Source organism: Zootermopsis nevadensis, unplaced genomic scaffold, assembly GCF_977971745.1.
Source record: "Zootermopsis nevadensis isolate Lab colony 2312 unplaced genomic scaffold, Znev_1.0 Znev_ptg000061l, whole genome shotgun sequence".
NCBI lineage: Eukaryota > Metazoa > Arthropoda > Insecta > Blattodea > Termopsidae > Zootermopsis > Zootermopsis nevadensis.
In genome coordinates, this window is record NW_028259192.1 from 19,628,752 (window position 1) to 19,646,759 (window position 18,008).

The 18,008-nt window shown below is 38.6% G+C and overlaps 3 protein-coding genes across 4 annotated transcripts in view; 2 read left to right on the forward strand and 1 right to left on the reverse strand.

Moving 5' to 3' along the window:
- Positions 1-18,008, reverse strand: part of LOC110838145 (pickpocket protein 19) — a 62,983-nt gene that overhangs the window by 21,080 nt on the left and 23,895 nt on the right. The window lies entirely within an intron of this gene.
- On the forward strand, positions 1,776-8,990 carry LOC110838147 (UDP-glucosyltransferase 2). 2 transcript variants are annotated; one of them, XM_022081054.2, is made up of 7 exons: positions 1,778-2,029; positions 3,679-3,834; positions 4,614-4,790; positions 5,308-5,982; positions 6,983-7,205; positions 7,292-7,511; positions 8,183-8,990. In XM_022081054.2, the coding sequence occupies exons 3-7, from the start codon at positions 4,632-4,634 to the stop codon at positions 8,472-8,474; spliced, it is 1,569 nt and encodes a 522-aa protein (XP_021936746.1). In that variant the 5' UTR covers positions 1,778-2,029; positions 3,679-3,834; positions 4,614-4,631; the 3' UTR covers positions 8,475-8,990. The 2 variants fall into 2 exon arrangements, with proteins under 2 accessions (XP_021936747.1, XP_021936746.1); XM_022081055.2 differs by lacking the exon at positions 3,679-3,834 and having other exon boundaries at positions 1,776-2,029.
- On the forward strand, positions 12,104-17,917 carry LOC110838149 (facilitated trehalose transporter Tret1-2 homolog). Its single transcript, XM_022081057.2, has 6 exons — positions 12,104-12,317; positions 13,828-13,974; positions 15,194-15,579; positions 16,416-16,649; positions 16,833-17,095; positions 17,394-17,917. Exons 2-6 carry the CDS (start codon positions 13,845-13,847, stop codon positions 17,848-17,850), a joined length of 1,470 nt encoding a protein of 489 aa, XP_021936749.2. The 5' UTR covers positions 12,104-12,317; positions 13,828-13,844; the 3' UTR covers positions 17,851-17,917.

Sequence of the window (18,008 nt, forward strand, 5' to 3'; positions counted from 1 at the left end):
TTCTACGAGTGCAGTCTGTTAAAGCGCTAGAATTGTCTATACTTTAGTGTGGACTGTCCTTCCGTCGTTGTTTGTCAGTATCGTTACAATAACCCAACTTAATTACATATACACGTACAGAACGCTTGTCAATGACCCTATTTTAAAGAACAGTTGAGATTAAAATAATTTTAAATTATAAACTGACAATTTTATGGATTCGTTGTTCTCTCAATTCATACTTTCAGGTTAAATTATGGACGGCAGGAAGGAACGCTGGGTAGGTGCTGAATCATAATGAGCAAATTATATAACTGGTTCTTCCCCAAACAAAAATAAATTACATTGAATTACGTGAAATGTTATTTATAGTCATTGAAGACTATCATAAAAAGAGTATAAGGTTGCGTAACACTATGGCAGGAAATAGGATGAGAATGAGTTGACTTGGCCAAGGCCCTTGTGTGATGCAGCACTTCTTAAGATAAACTACATTTCAATATGCAATGGATTCAAATTTATTCCATGCGCTTCGTATTTTGTAAAACGTGGTCCCTCAAGTTATCAGAGAATAAAGTGCTGTAGATAGTATCTTGGTTGTACTCCAGAGGATTATACAGCCTTGGTTGTTTCCCTCACTGCGAAATAAAACAGGCATTTGGCTTAATTTTCAATTACAAACTCTACGTGAGAATCTTTGCCTTTTTGGAGGGTTACAGACAACGGCTTGATGCTTCGCACAAGTGTTGTGCCGTTAGAAGTCTACAGCACTGAAATTTGTTATTGCCATTATTACTATGCATTTGTCCAGTGATAGTTTTTTCGGAAACAAATCGTATTGGTGATGAATGATATAGATAATAATAATCATCATAAATTGCGGTTTATTGCAACTGTGGAGATCATAACCTAATTTGATCGATAGTCTGCGATGGGGTAAACTGTTTAGCTTGGAGGCCAAGGTCAAAGGGGAAAGTTTTATTCCAGACATAAGAAATTCGCGTGTATACATACAGAACCCTCCATCACTAACTCAATTACTCACTCTTGTGTTATGAGACTCGTTTTCATTAACAAAGCACGGACAACCGTACACAAACAACAACAGAACAAAGTCTTGGGATTAAACCACAGAATAGAAGAAAATAACGGCCTGTTAATATTACTGATTTATTTCTGTTAATGACTTATAGAACTATAACATTTCCACTACGTATTCTTCCAGACGTAAACCAAAATTTCGTTCTGGTGCAATGCTTACAACTTTTAGCGCACAGAGAAATGCTTTGTACAAAATATACAGATAGAAACATTTATAATCTATATCTACGCGAAGTTTTACATACAATTTTTCGTCACCTATTACAGTGATTTGTTAATTAATTCTGCCAAAGTGGTGGTCGCCATGTTGTACTATTACATCGTGTGAAAGACTATAAAAAACCTGCCAAACAGTAGTATGACTCAGAAGTAGCGTACATGGTTTGCATTATGGAGATACTGGGTTAAAGTCTCTGTTGGGTCACTGACCATCTCAAATGGGGTGTTCGTGGTTTTCTTCAGTCCAACCAGAACATTCCAGAGGCGTCAACCACATTCTCTCCTCAACATTCCTATTCACTTTGTAAATCTTATCACGTTCAAATGAACACAACATCTGCAGATAACACAGCGCCTATATAATCATCCGATAGAAAGGGTTCAGACTCCATCAGGATTACGTCACTCCGGATTTGGTTTCCAGTTTACGTAAAGAATGTCATTACATTCCTGGGATTCAGAACGTTTGTCAAAAGGTGTATGCGAATTTAGTACCTAATAACGGACACATAACGTCTCGTACAATTACTTCTGTATCCTGGAGCTGTATTACGTCGCGTATAAGCGCTGAGAGCAGAACCAGTATGTACCAAGGTCACACACAAACTCTCTACACGATTCACTTGTACAATAATCAGAGTCGCAATTTCCCAGTTACATAACTCATTTGCTCTCCGACAGCGAACCATCGGAGACGCACAGCTACACAGTGTAACTGTAATAACTTCACGTAAGTAGAAAATATCATTACTGACATACAACACAGAGAGGTCGAAACGTGTGTTTGGTGTTATTTTTATCTACCCTACATTTATAGTTACAGATATCTCAAAGGGCAAGGCCCTGAACTTGAAACCCCCCCCCCCTCCCTCACCAAATCCCTCTTAACGCTGTTTTAAATGTGGTTTTCATGTCTCTTACAAGAGATTTACTTTGAGAAAAATGTCGCATTTTGAATGTGTTTCTGAACTACCAATATTATTAACTATTAGATTCCCATGGTAACGTAATTTTGGTTGTCTTCTCGGTTGTAACGCCGTGTAGCCTGGTAGAAGTTTACCAAAGTTTGGGAGGTACTTGCTGCCTCCATCATCAAGGCGATGATCCAACCCAGAAGATTACCAACTTCGTACTCACCACAGTGAGAGCCTAAGATCATATCAATGCAAATTTATCTAATAACAAATCTTGACTAAGATAAAAGATTTGGATTCTTTCAGTAGTAAACAAACAATTAAACTTAAATACAGTTACGTTCTGCTATGATGTCAACTTTAGCACCCATAAAGTCTGGAGTGGTCAGTAAGATACTGTTATTAACAAACTGTTGGGGTTCAATTAGAAGGTGAGTTTCGTTTACGTATGGCGTCTGTCTGCTGTCTAGATATGTGAAATGCATTGTTAGTCTGGCAAACACGAGAAGCATAGCAGCGGGAGGAGATTAAACAGCACATTAGATGTGTACTGTTACCGGTAATATACTGAATTTCGTTTGGATTTATTACAGGCTGTCACACTAAAAAGCCGATGTTTATTAAAATAATTCTATTTCATTTTATGCAGCAACGACAATGGAAAATAAAATTAAAACTTCGATGAAAGATTTACAAAAAAAAATTGTATATCGATAGGTATGCTTCTGTACTTGTGAACTGTTAAAACGATCACAGACTCGTGTTCAACGTTGTATTTAATTCTATATAATACAGAGAATAGCCACGTGGTATAGCGGTTAGAACGCTGGCCTTGTAATCCTGGGGTCTCGGGTTCGATTCCCGGCGGTGCCCGAATTTATAACTTGTGTTGGGCAAGGCCGTGGTCTAGGCAACACGGGGGCTTCCCCGGTTTCTCCGTGGCATCCCAACAATTACTCCATTCACACACAGAAGAAGGCAATGGCAAACCACTTCTGGATCATCTGCCAAGAACGTATATGAACAGGTCCCAGTCCGAGAAAAGGATGGAAGGATCCTGTTCATATGGACCTGTCGTCAGACAGAACACTAAATAAATAAAATACAGAGACTGGAGTGTGCGTTATTTCGAATAAAACTCCATCAAATACTATTAGTAAACATACCGATCAATCACAAATTAATTCACCTACGTTATCCCTAAATGGTACCTCCCATTTAAGTAAGGTTAGGTACAATTTAAAGACGTCATTGCAGTGCCACTGATAGTTCTTCTGACAACGATTGAGTATAATAGAAACCTTGAACGAGTTGATGTAACGCCAACTGTTTCTTTTGATTTAATCTGCAGTGATCTGTTAATTGTACACGTCATCACAATGGAACATGAACAAAACCTCTTTTGTATTGTGTTGACGGGGCGGGTCTCGCTAGCTTTTTGCATCTCTTTCTTTTATATTCATAGGGACAACCGACGTTCGAATGGACTGACACTTAATGATACTCTAGTAATACTGCTTACATTAAGGGCAACATTGGCGCCAGAGTTAGCGTGAGTTTGGTGCCGAAGTGAGGGATATTGAATTAACAAGCGATACGTGACAATGCAGAGGGCGTGTTGGTAAGTCATAAACAGAACAACGTAGCAAAATAAATATGAATGTGGCGTATTGATATTTTGATCAGATGTAGGGTACAATATGAGCAATAATTTTATGTTCGCTCGTTCTCCATTGGATATAAATTACTTTTTGTATGGAGCAGAAACCTCCTTGGAAACCTAGCGGTCGTCAGGATATTTATTGTGTTCAGTAGTGCTCGCCACCGGTCGTTATCCTGAGCCAGATGAATCCAGTCCACATCTTTCACTCGACTTCCTTACAATTCGTTTTAATATTGTCCTTCCATCTACACCAGTCTTTCAAGTTGTCTCTTAACTCTAGACTTACCAACCAAAACACTATGAATCTCATCTCTTCATGTTGCGTGCCACACGCATCACCAATCACATCCTCCCTGATTCTATCATCCTAAGGTACTGTCGTTATAACATTTGAACTATTCTCCTCATGAGTGAAATTTAAAGGTTTCTGATGAAGGTGCAGTGTAATCAGTAAAAGTGGTATTCTGACTTCGTCCATCGGCTATATTTCAATAAAATTACAACGCTTCTGAAGAAGGAAGAAAATCCAACTTCCGAAACATTGTAATTTTATTGAAATATATGCGATGGACGAAGTCCAGAATACCAGTTTCGTAAATTATTCTCTTCATGTCAGCATCCTGATATCAAACACTGTCAATCTGTGTTGTTCACTTAACCTGAAAGGTCAAGTTACACGCTCATAAAAACAACAGGTAACATGACATGTTTATGTATTTCAATTTTTACGATTTCAGATAAAAGACGAGAACAACATGTCGAGTGTAGTACGGCTGTTAGCTCTGCTGCTGATGTGTTATGGCTTGTATGAAGTGCAAAGTGCAAAGATATTGGCCCTGTTAAATTTGGCATTACCAAGCCACTACATTTTCAACAGGGCTCTTCTAATAGAACTTGCTGGGAGAGGACACCAGGTACATGTGAACTGAGGTGATCAAAGCCAAGAAGAAGCTTGTGTCAGAAAGTACATAAGCAGACTCCTTAAGAAAAATAATTTTAATGTTTTCAATATTCAATATCACTGATAAAGATAAAATCTAAACAATAAAAAATTTATTAAATGTGTGTTAAGATTCAATTCAAAACTAATATTATTCCGTCTGCTTTAAAAATGCAGGACATTATCATTAATACCAGAAAATTTCCCGTCAGTAATGAGGATAACACTTAATATAGTACATTTATCTAAAAAAGTATAAAAAAAATTCGAAGCCGCTATCTTAATGAGATGAAGTCCTCACGGCGGTCAAAGTGTCGATGTCGGCCTTCTAGTTTGTAACGCCCTGTAACTGTTAAAACGACTACTCTTATCCACAACATAAAACAGTACATCTAACTTCAGAAAATGCTTGTAATATCAGATAAAATTAGTTATGTATTCAGGGATATCGTATTCATAACACTAACGTTTAACTATGCTTAACTTTGCAGGTCACGGTAATTAGTCCGGACAGAGAGAAACTGCCAGTGCCTAACTTGCACTCCATCCAGCTGGAAGGAATCTACAACACAATAGAAAAAAATGTCAACTACGAATCCTTCGCAGAAATGTCTCTATGGGACTTCACATTTGCGATGTTCGACTGGGGAACAGATCTTTGTAAACGTGAACTGCAGACTGAAGGCGCACGAAAACTGCTAAATTACCCCTCAACTGAACGATTTGACCTAATCATTACCGAAATCGCTTGGGGAGAATGCTTCTTTGCATTTATACATAAATTTGGATCTCCACCTGTCATTGCAACCTCAGGAGTTGGAATACCTCCTTGGATTAGCCTCACGATGAGAAACCCGGAAAATCCTTCGTATATGCCGAATTTCATGCTGCCATTTTCAAGTCACATGACGTTCAGGGAAAGAATGTTAAATTTTATCATCCATAACTTTGTAACACTTATTTATGAATACAGGTACATACGTGCAGAAGAAGCAATAGCTAGGAAGTATTTTAAAGATTTTCCACCTTTCTGGGACATAGAAAGGAACTTCAGCATTGTCCTCGTCAACACCGTGCCTGGAGTAGATGATCCACGACCCCTCTTACCGAATGTGATTCCAGTTGGCGGGATGCATATCAAAGACGTCCCCAGTCCTCTGCCAAAAGTAAGTTCTTACGATTTATTACGATCTGTGGCCAGATTGACATTGGCAGTTTTCTATCAGATTCAGATTCAAAGCAAACTATCCAAGGATTTTAACATTTCACTCCTTCAGAGTCACTGTACTGCTCATGTTGAAGTCGTTTGTGTTTGTCTGGGTAGTGACGCTGTGACGCCCGAAGATAGAAGCGACACATTCCTCATAAACCTTAGTAACCACCTACAGGACTACACGACGTTAAACACCATAAGACCCCAATATCAGCCTTAGATTCCATATCATATGGATAGTGGTCAGTGGCGGGCTTTTATAAACACTATAAAACAATTTGGAGTCGATAGACTCTGGATAGGTTCTTCACTAGCTGAGAGACTATAAACTTCTGAAGGACTCTGCACCAAAAATATCCGAACCAGATGTATGTTGTCAGGAGAACCCACTTCTGAGCTTTATTTCTGAAGATGGAGGCAGCATGTTCCTCCGAAACGTTGTCATCTACCTACAAGTCCACATTGTTTATGAAGTTTATAAGTTGGCACAACACACGTATGCAGATAACGTAGTAACAGATATTAAGTAAGTGATTATTATTGATTTGTAATATACTCGTTCGGGCTGCACGAAAACCACACTATTGTGTGAAATAGGTGATTTTACCTTTCTAAATCCTAATTGGGGATTTTTTAAACGGGAATATACATTCATAAAAATGTCATACGTAATATATAAGCAATTTTATTTTAAGAGTACAGTTCTTTTTAAGAAAGACTTGGAGGTGGGGCGGGTACTTTTATTAATATAACATTCATTTTAGCATCCAAAAATATAGAACAATATTTTAAACATTCATGAAATCGTCTGATTTAAATAAGTAATTTAAATGCTTTAAAACAAGAAAATGACACCTTTCTAAGTTATTGTTTTATGAAATGAAAAATTGTACTTTGAGGCACTTCCAAGCCAATACTATTTTGACTGATTTTTCTCGCCACTGACATTTCAGGATCTACAGACATACTTGGACGAAGCAAAAGAGGGGTTTATCTTCTTTAGCCTCGGTTCAAACCTACGGAGCGATTCATTGTCATATGAAAAGATGCAGGCGCTGCTGGAAGCATTCTCTGAGCTGCCACAGAGGATTCTGTGGAAGTTCGAGTCAGATAACCTGCCCGGACAGCCGCCGAACGTCAGAACAGGCAAATGGCTCCCCCAGAGCGACATACTAGGTCAGCAGCAGGTTCTACTGCAGATCAGATCTTTCTTACTAAAAATAATATTTGTTCTTTTTATTTATTTGGAATGAATGTTGCAGCCCACCCTAACATTCGGGTGTTCATCTCACACTGTGGAAAGATGAGCAGCATTGAAGCCTCCTACAGGGGTGTCCCTGTCGTTGGAATTCCTTTCTTTCTTGATCAGAGATTGAACCTTCGAGACCTCGTCAACAAAGGCGTTGGTGTAGAGCTTGACTACAAGTCGATAACAAAGGAAAACATTCTCGCGGCTTTGCGTGAGGTTCTAAACAACGACAGGTAATTATTTATGTATCTGAACACGAGGTTTCAATGTCCATGTTTTTTATGTCGCTCTGTGACTCCGTGTGTCTGGACAAAAGAAAATCAATACAGTAGGAACATTAACTCATACTTAATTTGTCTCAGATAATAATAATTTCTCCGAAAATTTGTGTCTGCGTACATGTCCATACGGCGTCACAAATCAGAAAAAAATCAGCAACTTGCTACCATTTAGTTAATACATAAGTGAGATGTCAGGTTCTCAGGGTGGCGAGTATGAAGGTGGTTGTCTGCACTGCGAGTCTGGTAGACGTTTGCCGACGTTTTATAGCTTCTTGCTGCTTCTACCATCAATGCGATGGAGGCAGCAAGGACTTCTGAAATGCTGGTAAACTTCAACCAGACTACACTGGACTACAACCCAGAAGACAGCCATCTTCGTACCCACCTCCGTGAAAATCTCAAATCCTACTTGCAGGAAGTTGCTAACGTTTCTTCGGAACCCTAAAGAACCCTCTTAATCGCAGGTAATTTTATACAATACTATACTTATACAAGGCCATAACACAGAAAAACACAGTCCACATTTTCACAGACATGAAAATTTCAATTCCTGAAATGTATGTATACTTCATACGAAAACACCAGGAAAACAAATCTTATGGTTCACTTGTTTGCATTAACAGTTACAGAATTAACATGAAGAAACGTTCAGCGACGTTCAAAGATCAACCCCAGACGGCCTTAGACAGAGCAGTATTTTGGACAGAGTACGTCATCAGGCACAACGGAGCGCCTCACCTGAGATCTGCAGCCACCGATCTCTACTGGCATCAGTATCTGCTGCTTGATGTGTTACTAGTTCTCGCTGTCGGGACGCTGCTACTTACAATGGCCGCGTGTTTTCTAGTCAGAACAATCTATAGGACCATTATAAATCTCACAAATAAATCTAACAAGAAAACGAAAACTAACTAATAATACTGCTTCGTGTTAAACCATGAATATTAAATTAGGACATAAATTCCACTGATGCTGCTCGCTATGGGGGCATTACTGGTAGGAGTAACAGTCAGAACAATATGCAAAACTACAGGTTGTCCCAAAAAGATATACAATCAGCAGGAACTTTGGTGTCCGCTTGTCTGCCAGTTGTTCACCGCTGTCAACTCTGCCACGAAGCTAACTATGGTCATTTTGAACGCCTACACTGGGTTCGCTAATTCACCAAGTGCCAGTGCTGAAGTGCGAAATGATTTAGTTTATTCAAATATCCTTGTTTAATTCAGTAAATGTGTGTAAATCTTTTTGTGACAGCCTGTATTTATTATAATGTTAACATTTAATATAATTAATACAAATTTATAATGCCAATTTTTGCTTAGTCTTAAATATATGGCGACAAATAAAATCTTAAATATTTATTAATCACTTATGTTACTACAGCTATGTAATTATGTCTACAATAAAGGCGTCTAAACTTTCAGAACAGAATCCTGAATCACTTCCTACCTTAAAATGCTAAGATTTCCAATTAATTCGTTGAAATCGATATTGAGAAAAGAGAATCAAAACATGTGAAAAATACAGAGGCATCGCCTTCTTAACTCAGGCTACAAATATACGCAGAAGTTATCGGACGAACAGTGGATTTCACCAGGCACACCCCTCAAATCGCTACAAAGATCATAGAAAGAAAACGTAAATTTTACTTTAGATTATCTAGATTTCGTGGATTACGAAAAAGCAATTGACTCTGTAAACAGAGGAAAAAGTAGTAAGAAATTTCATATAACAGAGTATACACACGCGGCATTTAATAAGAACAATTCAGTGTACAAAAAGAAATAATAAATTATAGCAATAGATCTAAGAACACACACGAAATGCTGTCCGTTCTCACTAAAATCGACGAAGCGTCACGTATTTTGTGAAATGTTAATTCCTCATCTTGTAGTTGTTAATGGTTTCTAACAGCAAGCTAGCTCAAAACAACAACCGATTACATAACTAACAAAATAAATTAGCAAGTAACGCAAACATAAATGCTGAAGTTAACACCGAGAAAAGTTTGATTGTTAAGACCTGCGATTTGAAACCCCAGTGCTCCGTAGGTCTGACATGGTTTGCATACTGAAGGCTAAAGGTTAGATAGTAAACCAAAATAAAGTTTTGCAACAAGTAAGTCATTATTACATCTGACCTTTGCAATCTGGTGTTTTTATTAATCAATGTACTGTGAAGTTCCGAGAATAATTTGTGACGTCTGATTTCTCTGAAATCCTCGATCGAATCTGTTCAGAAAAGTCAGACAAATTCATAATTAAAAAAAATACGTAATATAATGTTTGTTTTTATACAATTTATGTCAGCACAACATTACCTGAAAATTATCAGGCAAAACTTCAGAGCTTAATATAACTTACAAAATAAGGTTTCAAGTCAGACTAAATTTGTACCTATGTTTATAACATGTTATCAGGGAATATTCCACATTATTTATCATAATTAAAATAGTAATTGTATTTTAAGCTCAGCCCTCAAGATGGAGACTTTGTGTTTCTTCGAAATATTAGTATATACCTAGAAGGCCACATGGCGTCAAAACATCAAATCCTACAATAGCAAAATTAGCAGTTTGTACCGTAAGCACTTCTAATTTTGAGTAGGCTGTGCTCAGTACATAGACCTACTTATATCTTGCACCAAATAGACGCTACATTCCACATTAGATTTTTTTCAATTTCGCATCGTTAATAGATTTTTGTATATCAAATCTAAAAATTCTTGACGATGGTGATGAGTCATTTGAATAAAAATTTTCTTGGATATTATCCATCGTCTAGTAAATAAAATATAAAACATTAAAATATATATTAAAAGTTTCAGTCACTCACAATTATAATAATAAAATAATATTAAAAGATTTAAAACATCATTTAAATACACTGTGCAGTCCAGTCTTCTCCGTTCACTTACTACGAGTGTGATATTACTTCTTGGTCACAAAAATGATGCCAACACAAAGTACAAAATGTAAACCCAGAAATGACTAATGATAGTGCAACAAAACAAGCAACGGTAAAGAACAAGAACACCATCAAGAATGAAGACAGTGAAATATGAATAACGTTATAAATCAATAAAATGGTGATAGGTTTATACAGCATACACCCGTCGATGGCTGAATGTAGCCGAAACTAGTAGTGTATTTAAATGATGTTTTAAATCTTTTAATATTATTTTATTATTATAATTGTGAGTGGCTGTAACTTTTAATATATATTTTAATATACGAATCACAATATGACGCAATTACAATATCTTATCTTAAAATATAAAACGTAAAACGACGTTTCGGAGATGGGGCTCTATCTCTCCGGAGATAGAGATTAGCTCTATCTAGTGGGCCCAACTGAGTAGGAACCTGAAGACGGAGACAGAGCCCCATCTCCGAAACGTCGTTTTACGTTTTATATTTTATTTACTAGACGATGGATAATATCCAAGAAAATTTTTATTCAAATAGATTTTTGGCTCATAATTTTACAAAACGTAACGGCTCAGTGTTAAGCACTCCCACTTCGCATTCCATAGGTGCCGGGTTCAAATCTCGGTCCAGAGACCCGTTTCTTTCCCATGTTTTTCCAAGTTTATTATTCGTCGCGCTCGTTCGAACGTCTTTATGAAGTGGTGCATTAACCTGGCATTATCACCAATATAAAACTCAAAAATTGGGGAAATAAATCAAAAGATGGCGCCTATGTTCGTATAATGAAACGCACGCAAACATTTGAACCTCAGTAATTATCATGATAACTTACTCAAAGAAAGATTCGGGTTCCCATACAAATTCATTTTAAAATTAAATTTCTTAATCGAATTTGCACATAAAGTTCTGGTTGTCGCATACAACCGGATGACAAAAATATGACGATACCAGGCTCACCTCTTGGCAAAGATGAGCCGAATTATTTCAGCGACAAACCCTCAGGGCGGTAATACGTAACCGGAGAGACATAAATACATGGACTTAACAAATCCACTCTATACACAAACTTAAAATAATGTTGTTTAAAATTATCTAAAATTATAACATTCTCAGTAGACACTGCATCTTGTTACATTTTTTATATCGATACAAAAAATGTAACAAGATGCAGTGTCTACTGAGAATGTTATAATTTTAGATAATTTTAAACAACATTATTTTAAGTTTGTGTATAGACGGAAAATAAAAATATTGTATCAATAAAACACAAACATGACGCAATTAAGATATAAAATCCACTCGTTGCTCGTCCGTGAGAAGTAAAATATCAAAACTGACTAGTGAAGTAGACTTAAATTTCTCGTCAGTACTCTTTCTGGCTTCCTTTCTTTTATTTCTCCACAAATATTGAGCATTATTATTGTAACTGGATTGTAAATGACAATTAACGCGACACTGAAACAGCAGTTTCTAGTATGGAAGTTAATAAATTCCTTAAATGACAATTCTCAATGGGATCGTTTACAAGTTTAATTACGACGAACAAGACACAAAACGAAGCCATGTCGCGTAGTTGAACAAATGAGGAACTAGAGATATGAATAGAAAATAAACAGAACTCAGAGGTCATGTGATAGCGAAGTCTGAAGGACAAATCTTGAGTGATCTGTAGGGACGCTGCGAAGCTCCAGCATCAGACACAATCAACGGGAATATTTGATAAAAAATTGCTACAGGCAGAAAGAACAACAAGCTAGTGTTCAGTTCAAGGATTTTATCAATGTGGAAAAGTGCTCTTTCCTGTTTATTCTAATTAAAATATCCGCCTGGTAAGTAAACATGAACTTCGACATAAATTTCTTAATTTTCACACTAAAAATTTCTGGAAACAACGTTCAAAAAGTATCTGATGTAGTACAAGAGAAACGTACCTAAAATTAAGGTGTCTTGAACAGAATATTTTGTGTAAAACTGTGCGATCTGCAGATCTTAAGAGTTTACTCTTCGTTTGCAGACGAAAGGCGAAATAAGGGAATGAATACATGCGAAATTTGATAAACATAATTACCACTTCTATATACAATATTTCATTATTCATTAACATTTACAGATATAGCAAGGGAACTAAATTCAGAGGCTAAATCTTACGACACTTAAATGATGTAAACACAGCAGGTACCCGATTGTCCGGGGGCAGACTGACTTAAAAATTAAATTATAAAATCAGCTGTAGAAATCAGGAAGTTTAAAAAAGGAAAGAATACAGCAAACATTACATTATTTAACGTAAAAATAAATCAACTTCTGCTAAAACCTGAAGTTTATGAAAACAGAACGTTGTTGCTATACGTTAAAATCTTTTTTTTTAAAAAACAGTATGTACTGCATTACATTTTATATAACATCTTTTCTGTTATTAAGAAATTTTTAAAAATGTAAATAAATTACTTTCTTTCGTTTTGCGGATTTTCCGGGAAAACATATTTCCCAACCAAACCTAACAATCGGGAGTCTGCTGTAGACCTATGCACAAACAACTAAATAAAAGTAATGTACAGTTACTGAGTTTATAACTTCATCTAGCTTCACTGTTGGATCAAAAATTAAATATTTAAAGAAAAACATTTGTAAGTTCTTTACGTAATATTTTCCTCTCTATAGGACACATCACGCACCTACAATTTTCACAATTTAGGAAATGTTTTATTCAATGCATTAGAAGTAAATGCAAGAAAATTGCTTTCATGCGTTCTTTACACAATTTATTTGCAAGCACAACAAGTTTACTGAGTAATCAGTATCACAAAGTTTACAATTAGACATTCTGTTTTCCGTTACCTACAGCTGAATTTTATAGTAGCATTAGGATACATATGTTACAGTAATATCAATTCGTATTCCTTCTTTAAAACACAAGACCAAGTGAAATATTGTACTGTAATTTTAAGAAATATATGCTAAGTCTATGTTTCGGATCATAGAGTACGAACCCCCTAATAAATTAGAATTTAAGGTTTTCAGGGTAGCGAGTATGAAAAAGGCTGTCGTCTGGGTTGTAACACCGTGTAGTCTGGTAGATGACTGCCAAAGTTTCAGAGCTTCTTACATCCTCCATCATCAAGTCGATGGAGGCATTTAAGACCTCTGAAACTTCGGCAAACTTCTACCAGACTACACGGCGCTACAACTCAAAAGAGAGCGGTCTTCCTACTCGCCGTCGTGAGAACCCCAAACCCTGAAGACAATCTCTTGTTTAAACTATTAATTGTGTTTGAAATGTCAAACAGACACTCTCTGATTTCCAATCAGAATTATTGTTAAATTTCTGATCTCGATTAGATTGCAACCAACCAGCTATGAAGGAGCTGGAAATGCCACAAGTCAACGAGCTGCAAGGCGACGACAACTGCATGGAAACAGGACATCCGGACCCCCCGGGTGTCAAGAAGACAGACAAACTGCCACAGATCATGGCTACCATGGCAGGTACAATATATTAATGTCGATCCGGTTATGAATATCAAAGCGAGAGGAAATTTTTCAACCAACTGAAACAACACTTAATTGTCCAAGGTAGACTGTGTACTACATAAACTACGTAAGTTTACATTTCTCGACAAAATTGCATAATGGACAACTTCGTAGTAGGATTTAAGGTTCTGGCGATGAATACGAAGATGGTTGTCGTCTGGTTTGTAGTGCCATCATCAGGGTTTGATAATGGAAGCATCAAGGACCTCTGAAACGAAGGTAAACTTCTACCAGATTACAAGGCGCTACAAACCAGAAGACATCCACTTCAGACTTGTCGCCGTGAGAACCAGGAATCTCACTAATTGTTTATGTGATAATTTGACAGCACTTTATCAGTTACTATCATTGTTTGTCTCCAGTAATAGGATGACCATGTGTGATGATTTGAAAGGAAGCGATCGAGATCTATTTTAAGCTACTAATCCACAATTTTCATGGTGACAACGATGATCACCTCAAAACAGTGTCCAGAAAACTTATTAAGGTTAATATTTCAGCCCGAGACTTCTGGAACACGAATCAGGAGTCAAAACTATTCGATCGAGTCGTCAGATCCAAACGTTTTTAAAACCGTATCGACAGGCATGCGTATCAAATTCTTCTTTCCTTCCTGTGATGACGCAGTCTGCCAAACAAGGCCATGCGATAAATTTGACCAGGAAGAATGTGCGAGTCCTGCAAACAAGGTCAGAAGTTCTAACACAAAACTTCAGTAACCTTCTGCACTCCCTCGAGTTCCAATAAAGTATCAGCTGATGTACAAACCTTAAAATTTATGTCAACTAACTTGCTCAATTACAGCATTTGTTTTTCTTTATTTGAGAATGAACGATTTTAACTTTTTCGATGTTTGTCTTCCGGTTGTGAAACTGAAAAGACTTATAGGTAGATACTGACGTTTCGGAGGAACATACTGCCTCCATTTTCAGCGTGGAAATAAACACTTCGTCACAACGCAGAAGACCAACATCGCCACCGCAAGAATCTCAAAATTCATAATATTTTGAACTTTGGCTACGTAGTTGAGACTTCAGTATCTCTCACAGCGACGAGAACGAAGATGGTCGTCTTCTGGGTTGTTGCGCCGCGTAGCCTGGCACATTTTTCGACCGATATCTTACGAAAACTAATTTTGTTTTGTATTTCATCAAGCCATCTTCTCGTGTTGCAGCCAACATGATCGTGTTCTCGGCCGGGACGCTCCTGACTTGGACTTCGCCCGCTGCTCCAATGCTGCAGAGCCATGACAGTCCTTTCAAGGTCACAGATCGAGAAGCCTCTTGGGTGGGGTCCTTGTTGTCGCTCGGCGCGGCATTTGGTGGCCCTCCATTCGGCATGTTGGTCAACAAGGTTGGCCGCAAGCTGGCTATTTTGGCACTCTCTCTGCCGATCACTTTGAGCTGGATCCTCATCGTCTGTACTACGTCGGTTACCTGGTTGTACATCGCGAGATTCGTGTCCGGCCTCACTTTGGGAGGAGTGTCTTTCGTCATTCCAATTTACGTGGCCGAGATTGTGGAGCCATGCGTCAGGGGACCTCTCAGCGCCCTTTTCCAGGTTAGGGGGACGCCTTGTATGCCATACGTATGACTGATGGGCGTCGTACAATATTTCACGGTGGTACTTCGGGCAGGAAGCAATATAATGATGACCTTGTATTGAAGGAATGATGAACGACTTCGCTGTCTCAAGTCAAGTCTACATCACGCGATATGTAGCTCCAGACGTACCCTGGTGAATGTAATGAGATGTGTACCAGACCGCCAGTACTTAAATCCTCAGTTTGGTTGATCTGAGACGAACAATTATCAGATCGACCCAGATGTTAGAAGCGTCAAAATATGTAATCATTGGTGCCAGAATAAATCTCAGTCAGTACCAATATTTTACAGTCCCTGCACTTACAGGGCTCATATAAACGGGGTTTATGCGATGCAAGTTTCTTGCAGCAAAACACCAGGTAACGTAAGTTAAGGCTAAGTTATCCATGGTACTTAACTAAGCACCATGCCAAGTAGATGTAGTATTTGGGGATTGAGATACGGCTTCACGCATTCTTAACCTCGACACTAGATTTTGCGAAGTATTTAGCATCACGAGCTGGTCGCTTTACATCCGAGGAAGACAATTCCGGCACCCATTAGACGGGAGACGGAGTGGGCGTTGTGACAAAGAGAGAAGTCACACCCTGACAGAAATCGAGCCACGGTCGTACGGCGACAGTTTAACAGTTTTAGTGTCATTAGGGCAATTAGTGATGCTCACAACATTCAGAATATCCAAACTAATTTGTTGAAACAGCAACCTCATTTTAAGGCAGGCCTTCGCTACCAATGCCACGATCCTTTCCTCTCCATAGACATTCGACCAACACTTTTATCTGGTTTGATCAGGTGGGTTTCAACATCGGCATACTGTACGCTTACACGGTTGGTGCCGCGGGCCACTACATGCTTCTGAACCTCATGTGCCTTGCTGTCCCCATCCTGTTCGTTCTTCTCTTCATCTGGATGCCAGAGACTCCCCAGTATCTCCTTTCTAAAGGCAAGAGCGCAGAGGCAGCGAAATCTCTACAGTGGCTCAGGGGAAGAGACAATAATGTGGACCACGAGCTTCAACAGCTGAAGGTGAGTGATCAGCATCTTGCAACGTCAATTTACGTTCTTCCAGTTTCGTTATTAGATATTCAAGTTTACGCGTAGGTTCACGGATATTACCAGTACGCCTAAAATCACATAGCGTAATGTTAGGCAAGTCCAATAATATTTTGCAAGATTCATGGTACTAACTGTACATTCCTTACAATACAGGAAGACGCGGAGACGGATGCCAAGAACAGGGGATCCTTCAAGGACGTGCTGACAAGCCCTGAATCTGTGAAGGCGCTCGTGATATCGACGGGGCTCGTCGGATTCCAACAGCTGGGTGGCATCTGTGTCGTACTGTTCTACACGGAGACCATCTTCAAGGCAGTCGGCAGCACCATGTCTGCCAGTCTAAGCTCCGTCATTGTCGGCGTCGTCATGCTTATAATGTCCTTCTGCATCATGCCAATTATGGACCGCGCCGGCCGGTAACAGACCACTACTACTTTTCCATTTCACATGATTTCATTGTACAGAATCCTGTAGCTGCCAAGTCGTTGCTGAATAGACTGTGAACCGTAACTTAAAATCCCTTAGCAGTACTTAGGGAAGAGGTTTCAGATCAATCATATTAACTGATGACGTCGTGTCAGTTGCTGAAGTTATTTAGAGTTGAATCTGATGAAAACTTCAAAGGTTGGGTGTGGTATTGACACCAGACTATTTTAAGATAAGTCTTTACAACTTACTGTACAAAACTGTCCATTACTTGTGGTATTCCCGCAGACGCGTCCTGCTTCTGGTATCCTGCAGTTTCGACATGTTGAGTCTGCTGGCGCTGGGTCTCTACTTCTTCCTGAAGGAGCAACTCCAGCAAGACGTGAGCGCTATTAGCTGGTTACCTCTCCTGTGCCTCATCTTATACATCAGCGCCTACTGCCTGGGCATTGGCCCCCTGCCTTGGATCGTCATGTCCGAGGTGCTACCCCCCAACGTGAAGGGCAGCGTGGGGGCCATAGTGGCCTCGTTTTGCTGGATAACTTCCTTCATCCTCACCAACAGCTTCCAGACTTTCACTGATTATGTAGGGAGATACTGCGCTTTCTGGTTTTTCGCACTGAATTCCGGACTTGCCACATTGTTTATTTATTATAAAGTCCCTGAAACTAAGGGGATATCCTTGCAAGAAATCCAAGAAAGACTAGCCGGTAAAAGAAGGGAAATTGCTACTGGATCGGCTTGACTCCAACGTGCAGTGGTTTAGTCGAAATGTACAAAATCGAGGAAATAAATAATCTCCGATTCCTTAATTCCCAATAATTCATGCCTAGAAAACATTTTCTTCAGCCAGTTAAAATGACAGCGAAGTGAAATACCAACCTGGTATTTAGGGTACGTTCC